Source organism: Zea mays, chromosome 10 (assembly GCF_902167145.1).
Source record: "Zea mays cultivar B73 chromosome 10, Zm-B73-REFERENCE-NAM-5.0, whole genome shotgun sequence".
In the NCBI taxonomy this organism is placed as follows: Eukaryota; Viridiplantae; Streptophyta; class Magnoliopsida; order Poales; family Poaceae; genus Zea; species Zea mays.
The window spans coordinates 14,389,798-14,400,600 of NC_050105.1; the positions used below are offsets into that span (position 1 = coordinate 14,389,798).

A 10,803-nucleotide genomic window follows, 5' to 3' on the forward strand; every position below is an offset into this window, starting at 1 on the left:
AAAAATTTATATACATCGAATAAGTTCTTGTCTAATGTCTATGGTTATTTTTTCTTAACAATTAAGGGAAAAAAGAAATAAATTATGATGTACTTGTACATATAAATAATAAAGGACTTACTTGTGTTACTTTAAATGACGAAAAAATTATATAATAAAATTAGGGTGTTACAGTACGTCCAGTCCATCCATGTTTTTCTTTTTGCAACAAATGCTGTTTTTTTGTTTAAAAGGAAACGGAGCATGAAGACGAGGCTAGAAACTGTTCCGTTCGAAAACCAAAGGTCTGACTTGTGAGCCCTGCTTGCATCCTTTGCCTAAAAGGTCGGTCCGTAGCCCTGCACTGCACCCTAGCACAACCTTTTGGGCAGGCCTAAGCGTAGCCCTGCGTCGCTTCCCCTGCAGCCGCAGGCCGCAGCAAACAAGCAGACGCAGGCAGAATTCGGGCACAGCTACACAAGGAAAGGCCTGTACCTACTCAGAATCAGAAGGGGAAAAACTTGAAGGAAGAGGGAGCAAGCAGGGGTGAAAACGGGCGGATACGGACGGATATTAGCTCATCCTGTATCCTACCCTAATGTATTTAAAACGGATTCGGGATCGGATACGGATAGTTAGAAACGGGACGGATACGGATACAGGGACCGGATATTTATCCGGGCGGATAAGTGACGGATACGGATATTATTTGATCGGATATCGGATACTTGTCGGATAATACATTAATTGGTTATAAAAAATATTTTTGTTCGACCACGAAATTGCAAGTAAATTAATACTAATAAGCATTTAATAGAAGATAATCTCAAGTTTCCACATAAAAATGGTAAAGTGAAGTATTGATTATGTTGAAACTTGGATACTTAGAGTGATTTCACGTGTAACTCACGCAATAAGTGGAAATAAAATAGAAGAAACGTTGACATCCTGTGGATTTTATGGTCCCATTATTTTTATGACTATATGTGGTCATATATTGTACCTTCGTATAATTTCATAGATTTCTGAGGCTATCTATACATTATTAATTTCTTTCTACATAAAATCATCAAAATATAATTAAAATTCATAAATACACTAGTTTTGATCTAAAATTGCAAAAAACTTACCAAAACAAATAAACATTCTATTCAAATAAAACCTCAAGTCGCCGCGTAAAAATGATAAGTGAAATATTAATTATGTTGAAACTTCGATACATAAAATGATTTCACGTGTAACTCACGCAATAAGTGGGAGCGGAATGGAAGAAACAACAACATCTTGTGGATTTTATAGTCCAAACGTTTTTGAGAACTATATGTGGATATATGTTGTGTCCCCGTAAAAATTCATGAATTTTTTAGACTATTTGGTGTATTATTAATTTCTTGTTGTAGAAAATCATCAAAATATAATTAAATTCATAAAAATATTGTAGCGTCGACCGGAAATTGCAAATAAGTTGCCAATATTAATAAATAGTTTATAAAAAGATAATCCTAAGTTCCCACATGGATATAATCTTAAGTCCCCACATGAAAATGATAAAGTTTATTATTTTGATATAAATTTAGACATTATTTCAATGATTTTGGCCTAAAGATATGTTTAAACAAAAATGTGTTGTACTACAAAGTTATAGATCTCTTCGAGCTCTACAATTTTCATATAAACTTTATCTTCATCCGATTTCATATGTAAAAGTTATGATTTTATAACTATATTATTATGCAGAAAAAGAAAAAACGGGTACCCGAATTCCGGGTACCCGTATCCGAACCGAATATCCGGGTACTTACCGGATAGTACTCGCTCCGTATCCGACCCGAATCCGAAGCTGTACTATCCGGGTATTACCCGTATCCGTCCCGAATATAAAAAATACCCGTATCCGTATCCGAAAAATGGTCCCGAATCAGTACCCGTATCCGGTACCCGTTTCGGGTACCCTACCCGTTTTCACCCCTAGGAGCAAGGCACCGTTGTTGCCTTGCCTGTGCCCTGCCCGAGCGTATATGGCGTGAGCCGGAGGCGGAGGGGCACCCACCACCTCCACCACCCCGCTTCCTCCTCCTCCTTCCGTCTAGGCCCGGTTGAGTCTCCCTCACGCCACTGCAACTGCGACCCTCCCACACTCCACTCTCCTCGCCTTCCTTCCTCCTCGTCGCCGTCTCCTACTATAAATCGATCCCCGTCGTCTCCCTCCTCCTCCCCCCTCGACCACGCACGCAAATGAAAGCGCTCCCCTCGATTGGGCGGCACGTAACCCACCACCACCAATACCCGGACCCATCAAGCAAGCGCTGCGTCGTCCCCTGCAAAGACCGCGCATTCCGTGCGTGCCGTGTCCACGCGCGCGCGCGCGCGGTGGCGTTAAGTTGTCGAGCGCCAGAGGAGGAGCGCCACTAGTCGTCGGTCGATTTGACCCAGGCGAGGAGGCGTAGGCGTAGGCGTAGGCGCGTAGGGGAGTCTAGCTAGCTACTGGTGTTGGGTCGCTAGCTTCCGACGATGGAGGTGAAGAAGGAGGGCGCGAAGGCGACGCTGCCGCCGGGGTTCAGGTTCCGGCCGACGGACGAGGAGCTGATCGTGCACTACCTGCGGCGGCGCGCGCTGGCCTCGCCGCTGCCGGCCGCCGTCGACATCCCGGACGTCCGCATCCTGGCGCACGACCCGTCCGACCTGCTGCCCCCAGGTGAGTGAGTGAGGGATCCATCCAATCATCTCGGACTGGGGCTGGGGCTGATTGGTTTTGTTGCTGGACTTTGTGGATTGGGGGCGGCGGTGGTGGCACTGTGGCAGGGTTCGGCGAGCAGGAGCGCTACTTCTTCACGTGCAAGGAGGCCAAGTACGTGAAGGGCCGGCGCGCGAACCGCGCCACGGGGGCCGGGTACTGGAAGGCGACGGGCAAGGAGAAGCCGGTGGCCGTGGCGGTCCGGGGCGTGCAGGGGCAGGGCCAGGGCCAGGGCGTGCTGGTGGGCATGAAGCGCTCGCTGGTGTTCTACCGCGGGAAGCCGCCGACGGGGAGCAAGACGGAGTGGGTGATGCACGAGTACCGGCTGGCGGGCGCCGGGCTCGCGCCGTGCCGCCGCCGCCACGCCGACGCCGACGGAGACGGCGTGGCGCGGGCGCCGGCCGAGGGCTGGGTGCTGTGCCGCGTGTTCCGGAAGAAGGGCTCCGCCGCCGTCGCGAGGCGGCCCGGCGACCGCAGCGACGGCGAGGGCGACGAGAGCGCGGGCGGCGGTGGAGGATGCGGCGGGCGCGGGTTCATCGACTTCTTCGCGCGCGCGGACGCCGCCGGGCGAAGGCGCCGCGCTCCGTCGCCCGCCGTGTCGAGCCGGTGGCTTGCGGACGCGTCGCCCCAGCCGGAGCAGGAGGCCACCAGCAGAGGCCCGTGACGAGACAAGGGCCGGCCGGCTGGCTGGCGTGAAGCGATCAAGCAAGGTAGAGAGAGAGAGAGAGGGAAGCTTTTGTTGCATTGGCAGTACCTAATGAGGGGAGGGTCCAGTACAGTAGGTAGGAGCAAAGTGAATTCGTTTTAGCAACGTGAGAGAGAGAGGCCCGATAGTCAGTGCAGTATCAGTTGTTGAGCGTAGATGGTGAAACTAATGTAGCAGCTCAGTTGTACTCCTCCCAACCACCTGATGAATCCTACACAATTGTAGAGTGTGGCTGCAGCAAATCCCGGCCATGGCACCGGAGCTCCTCCAGGAACGCAAGTCCACCAGCTGCTGCTGCTGCTTGCCATGGCGGTGGCGGATTGCTAGTGCTAATGTTCCACAGGCTGTTGATTGCTGAGAAGCAAGTGGCGGGGGTGGTGGCGGGCAGCAGACGGAAGATGGCGGGTGTCTGATACTGGTGGTGGTGGTAGTAGTCGTGCGTAATCTGTTGCCTGGACTTGGACTTGGTTTCTTTAATGCAATTATGATGATGAAGTGAATGCATTCTGCGTGCTGGTGTTGGAACGCCGGGCAAGAAACCAACCAGGAATCAACTAGTCTTTCTTGTCCCCGGGTAGACGCAACGCAAGTGGATGGTTTTTGTTGCGTGCGCGAGACGGTTGAAGAAGAAGTCAGCCGGCGGATGGCGGTCAAACGTCACATATGGGCCCGCGCCGATGGATGGCTGTCTGTCCCTCGTCCCGGTCAGGAATATTTTGTGCAGATCTCGTGTTTGACCGAGGCGAAAGCAACGGAACCCAACTCATTGGCTGCTCGACGGTGCCCAACTCACGCACGCCACCTCCTCATGCTCCTTATTCCTTAATAGTAAAAAAAAACTAGCGGTTGCGTGCACCAGCGAGGCGCACTTGCCGATTGCGTTGCGCACCCTAGTATGGAAACGGATATAGGAGGTGTTTGGTTAGAGGGACTAAAGATTAGTCTCTAGTTTTTAGTCTTTTTTTTGCCAAACATTAAGACTAAAATACGGACTAAAATAATTTAGTCTTTAGTCCTTCATATAGGTGCTAAAAGAGACTAAAAGCCCACATGAGTGTATTCTAAGAGCTTTGAGTCTTTGGACAATATATTTAATGACTTTAAAATCTATTTAGTCCCTATAACCAAACAAGTAGGGACTAAAGTTTAGTCTTAAGACTAATTGAAACCAAACATGGCCATAGACAGATAGTGTCGGGGACCATAATTAGGGGTACCCTCAAGACGCCTAATTCTCAGCTGGTAACCCCCATCAGCATAAAGCTGCAAAGGTCTGATGGGTGCGATTAAGTCAGGGATCAATCCATACGAGCGACTCGATCACGCCTCGCCCGAGCCTAGCCTTGGACAAGGGCAGCTGACCCCGAGGGATTTCCGTCTCGCCCGAGGCCCCCCTTTAACGGCGAACACATCTCCGGCTCGCCCGAGGCCTTGCCTTCGCTAAGAAGCAACCCTGACTAAATCGCCGCACCGACCGACCGAGTCGCAGGAGCATTTAACGCAAAGGTGGCCTGACACCTTTATCCTGATGCACGCCCCCCGGCAGAGCCGAAGTGACCGCCGTCACTTCGCCGCTCCACTGACCGGTCTGACAGAAGGACAGCGCCGCCTGCGCCACTCCGACTGCAGTGCCACTTGACAGAGTGAGACTGACAGGCAGTCAGGCCTTGCCAAAGGTGCCATAGGAAACTCCGCTCCGCCCGACCCAGGGCTCGGACTCGGTCTAAGCCCCGGAAGACGGCGAACTCCGCTCCGCCCGACCCAGGGCTCGGACTCGGGCTAGGCCCCGGAAGACGGCGAACTCCGCTCCGCCCGACCCAGGGCTCGGACTCGGGCTAGGCCCCGGAAGACGGCGAACTCCGCTCCGCCCGACCCAGGGCTCGGACTCGGGCTACGCCCCGGAAGACGGCGAACTCCGCTCCGCCCGACCCAGGGCTCGGACTCGGGCTCAGCCCCAGAAGACGACGAACTCCGCTTCGCCCGACCCCAGGGCTCGGACTCCGCCCTGGCCTCTGCCGAACGACCTCCGCCTCGCCCGACCCAGGGGCTCGGGCTCGGCCTCGGCCATGGAAGACAGACTCGACCTCGGCTTCGGAGGAGCCTCCACGTCGCCCGACCTAGGGCACAGGCTGGCCACGTCAACAGGAAGCGCCATCATCACCCTACCCCGAGCCGACTCGGGCCGCAGAGAACAAGACCGGTGTCCCATCTGGCTAGCTCCGCCAGATAGGCAATGATGGCGCCCCACTAGCCCTATGACGACGGCGGCTCTCAGCTCCCTTACGGAAGCAGGGGGACGTCAGCAAGGACTCAACCGCTCCGACAGCTGTCCCTCCGCCAGGCTCCGTTGCTCCTCCGACAGCCACGACATCACGCCAGCAGGGTGCCAAGATCTCTCCGGCTGCCACATTGGCATGTACTTAGGGCGCTAGCTCTCCCTCCGCTAGACACGTAGCACTCTGCTACACCCCCATTGTACACCTGGATCCTCTCCTTACGCCTATAAAAGGAAGGACCAGGGCCTTCTTAGAGAAGGTTGGCCGCGCGGGAACAAGGACAGGACATGCGCTCTCTTGGGGCCGCCCGCTTCCCTCACCCGCGTGGACGCTTGTAACCCCCTACTGCAAGCGCACCCAACCTAGGCGCGGGACGAACACGAAGGCCGCGGGATTTCCACCTCTCTCACGCCCGTCTCCGGCCACCTCGCTTTCCCCCCTTCGCGCTCGCCCACGCGCTCGACCCATCTGGGCTGGGGCACGCGGCACACTCACTCGTCGGCTTAGGGACCCCCCGGTCTCGAAACGCCGACAGTTGGCACGCCAGGTAGGGGCCTGCTGCGTGTTGACGAACAGCTTCCCGTCAAGCTCCAGATGGGCAGTCTCCAGTGACCTCTCCGGCCCGGGACGGTGCTCCGTTTCGGGAGTCTTGAGTTCATGTCCTTCGACGGCAGCTACGACATGATACTCCTTCCACCGCCGCGCGACAACGACAATGGCGGCCGACAACCCGCCCGCCGGCGGTGGAATCGACGACATCTTCCCCGCATGGTGGAAGAACAACATTCGAGCTCGCCCCGTCCTCTCCCCCGCCAACGGAGGAGGAGGCGGGGCAACCAAGGCCGAGCAGGAGGCCGCGCTTCGTCGGCTGTCGAGCGAATCGACGTCCCCAGCGCCCCAACGGGGGGCGCGTCAGGCGTCGACCTCGCATTGGAGACGAAGGCGAGCGCCGTCCCCCCGCGACACACCAATCCCGAGCAAGAAGACGATGCCAGCGCGCTCGCGGAAAGCTTGCAGGACGTCGCCCTCGTACCTGAGACGACGGTGCAACCAGTCCCCGATGTGACTACGTCGCTCCTCGTCGACCAAAAGGTACTGACTGATTCCCATCTTACGTCATTTCGACTCGGCCTCAACCCGCCTAGCGACCTTGCTTTGGCGGGTGCTCTCGTTGAGGCGAGTGCAACCCCACTGGGGTTTCGTATGCGATCGCCTTGGGACCGGCTGACGGACGTCTCGACCTATGGGCCCTCTGGGTCCGAGGAAGATGACGATCCCAGCATCTGTTGGGATTTCTCCGGATTTGGCAACCCCAGTGCCATGCGGGACTTTATGACCGCATGTGACTACTGCCTCTCCGACTGTTCCGACGGTAGCCGCAGCCTTGACGACGAGGACTGCGGCCCAAGCCGCGAATGTTTCCACGTCGAGCTAGGGGATCCCTCTGAAGGCAACCATCTCGGCATGCCGGAGGACGGTGATCTCCCTAGGCCGGTGCCTCGCGCTGACATCCCGCGGGAGCTAGCTGTGGTCCCCGTTCCGACGGGGGGTCACGACCCACAGCTCGAGCAAGTCCGCGGGGCGCAGGCCAGGCTCGACGAGGGAGCAGGAGCGCTTGAGCCGATCCGCCGGGACGTCGGGCAGGTATGGGCGGGCCAACCCCCGGCCGGAGAAATACGTCACCTGCCCCAAGGTTTCCAGCACCGCGTCGCCAACGCCGTCAGGGTCAGGCCGCCGCCCGCATCCAGTGGGGTCGGTCAGAACCTGGCAGCCGCAGCGATGCTTCTCCGCGCGATGCCGGAGCCATCAACCACCGAGGGTCGGCGAATCCAGGGAGAGCTCAAGAATCTCCTGGAAGGCGCTGCGGCCCGACGGGCCGAGAGCACTGCCTCCCGAAGGCAGGGATACCCCTCGGAACCTCATGCCGCGACTTCCCGATTCATGCGGGAAGCCTCGGTCTACACCGGGCGCATGCGCAACACCGCGCCTGCGGCCCCGGGCCACCTTGGCAACGAGCACCATCGTCGCGACCGTCGGGCCCACCTTGACGAAAGGGTGCGCCGAGGCTACCACCCCAGGCGTGGGGGGCGCTACGACAGCGGGGAGGATCGGAGTCCCTCGCCCGAACCACCCGGTCCGCAGGCCTTCAGTCGGGGCATCCGACGGGCGCCGTTCCCGACCCGGTTCCGGCCCCCGACTGCTATCACAAAGTACTCGGGGGAAACGAGACCGGAACTGTGGCTCGCGGACTACCGCCTGGCCTGTCAACTGGGTGGAACGGACGATGACAACCTCATCATCCGCAACCTCCCCCTGTTCCTCTCCGACACTGCTCGCGCCTGGTTGGAGCACCTGCCTCCGGGGCAGATCTCCAACTGGGATGACTTGGTCCAGGCCTTCGCCGGCAATTTCCAGGGCACGTACGTGCGCCCCGGGAATTCCTGGGACCTCCGGAGCTGCCGGCAACAGCCGGGAGAGTCACTCCGGGACTACATCCGGCGATTCTCGAAGCAGCGCACCGAGCTGCCCAACATCACCGACTCGGATGTCATTGGCGCGTTCCTCACCGGCACCACCTACCGCGACCTGGTGAGTAAGTTGGGTCGCAAGACCCCCACCAGGGCGAGCGAGCTGATGGACATCGCCACCAAGTTCGCCTCTGGCCAGGAGGCGGTCGAGGCTATCTTCCGAAAGGACAAGCAGCCCCAGGGCCGCCCATCGGAAGAGGCTCCCGAGGCGTCTACTCCGCGCGGCGCCAAGAAGAAAGGCAAGAAGAAGTCGCAATCGAAACGCGACGCCGTCGACGCGGAACATGTCGCTGCCGCCGAGTACAAGAACCCTTGGAAGCCCCCCGGAGGTGCTAACCTCTTCGACCAGATGCTCAAGGAGTCGTGCCCCTATCATCAGGGGCCCGTCAAGCACACCCTCGAGGAGTGCGTCATGCTTCGGCGCCACTTCCACAGGGCCGGGCCGCCCGCAGAGGGTGGCAGGGCCCGCGACGACGACAAGAAGGAAGATCACCAAGCAGGAGAGTACCCCGAGGTCCGTGACTGCTTCATGATCTACGGTGGGCATGCGGCGAATGCCTCGGCTCGGCATCGCAAACAAGAGCGCCGGGAGGTCTGCTCGGTGAAGGTGGCGGCGCCAGTCTACCTAGACTGGTCCGACAAGCCCATCACCTTCGACCAAGCTGACCACCCCGACCACGTGCCGAGCCCGGGGAAATACCCGCTCGTCGTCGACCCCATCGTCGGCGACGTCAGGCTCACCAAGGTCCTGATGGACGGGGGCAGCTGCCTCAACATCATCTACGCCGAGACCCTCAGGCTCCTGCGCGTCGATCTGTCCTCCGTCCGAGCAGGCGCTGCGCCCTTCCACGAGATCATTCCTGGGAAGCGCGTCCAGCCCCTCGGACGACTCGACCTTCCCGTCTGCTTCGGAACGCCCTCCAACTTCCGAAGGGAGACTTTGACGTTCGAGGTGGTCGGGTTCCGAGGAACCTACCACGCGGTACTGGGGAGGCCATGCTACGCGAAGTTCATGGTCGTCCCCAACTACACCTACTTGAAGCTCAAGATGCCGGGCCCCAACGGGGTCATCACCGTCGGCCCCACGTACAAACACGCGTTCGAATGCGACGTGGAGTGCGTGGAGTACGCCGAGGCCCTCGCCGAGTCCGAGGCCCTCATCGCCAACCTGGAGAACCTCTCCAAAGAGGTGCCAGACGTGAAGCGTCATGCCGGCAACTTCGAGCCAGCGGAGACGGTTAAGGTCGTCCCTCTCGACCCCAGTGGCGACACCTCCAAGCAGATCCGGATCGGTTCCGGGCTCGACCCCAAATAGGAAGCAGTGCTCGTCGACTTTCTCCGCGCAAACGCCGACGTCTTTGCGTAGAGTCCCTCGGACATGCCCGGCATACCGAGGGATGTCGCCGAGCACTCGCTGGATATTCGGGCCGGAGCCCGACCCGTCAGGCAGCCTCTGCGCCGAATGGCTTGCCAACCCTGTGCTTGTGAGGAAGAAAGGGGGGAAATGGCGGATGTGTGTAGACTACACTGGTCTCAACAAAGCATGTCCGAAGGTTCCCTACCCTCTACCTCGCATCGATCAAATCGTGGATTCCACTGCTGGGTGCGAAACCCTGTCCTTCCTCGATGCCTACTCAGGGTATCACCAAATCCGGATGAAAGAGTCCGACCAGTTCGCGACTTCTTTCATCACGCCCTTCGGCATGTACTGCTACGTCACCATGCCGTTCGGTTTGAGGAATGCGGGCGCGACGTACCAGCGGTGCATGAACCATGTGTTCGGCGAACACATCGGTCGCACAGTCGAGGCCTACGTCGATGACATTGTAGTCAAGACAAGGAAGGCTTCCGACCTCCTCTCCGACCTTGAAGTGACATTCCGATGTCTCAAAGCGAAAGGCGTCAAGCTCAATCCCGAGAAGTGTGTCTTCGGGGTGCCCCGGGGCATGCTCTTGGGGTTCATCGTCTCCGAGCGAGGCATCGAAGCCAACCCAGAGAAGATCGCAGCAATCACCAGCATGGGGCCCATCAAGGACTTAAAAGGCGTACAGAGGGTCATGGGATGTCTCGCGGCCCTGAGCCGCTTCATCTCACGCCTCGGCGAAAGAGGTCTGCCTCTATACCGCCTCTTAAGGAAGACCGAGTGTTTCGCTTGGACCCCTGAGGCCGAGGAAGCTCTCGGGAACCTGAAGGCGCTCCTTACAAAGGCGCCTATCTTGGTGCCCCCAGCTGATGGAGAAGCCCTCTTGGTCTACGTCGCCGCGACCACTCAGGTGGTTAGCGCCGCGATTGTGGTCGAGAGGCAAGAAGAAGGGCATGCATTGCCCGTTCAGAGGCAAGTCTACTTCGTCAGCGAGGTACTGTCCGAGACCAAGATCCGCTACCCACAAGTTCAGAAGCTGCTGTATGCAGTGATCCTGACGAGGCGAAAGTTGCGACATTACTTCGAGTCTCATCCGGTAACTGTGGTGTCATCCTTCCCCCTGGGGGAGATCATCCAGTGCCGAGAGGCCTCGGGCAGGATCGCAAAGTGGGCGGTGGAAATCATGGGCGAAACAATCTCGTTCGCCCCTCGGAAGG

General features: G+C 57.7%; 1 protein-coding gene across 1 annotated transcript; it reads left to right on the forward strand.

The window, feature by feature from the left end:
- The first annotated feature begins 2,014 nt into the window (after positions 1-2,014).
- On the forward strand, positions 2,015-3,919 carry LOC103640879 (NAC domain-containing protein 83). The gene is made up of 2 exons (XM_008664332.4): positions 2,015-2,674; positions 2,782-3,919. Exons 1-2 carry the CDS (start codon positions 2,491-2,493, stop codon positions 3,375-3,377), a joined length of 780 nt encoding a protein of 259 aa, XP_008662554.1. The 5' UTR covers positions 2,015-2,490; the 3' UTR covers positions 3,378-3,919.
- Positions 3,920-10,803: the final 6,884 nt, after the last annotated feature.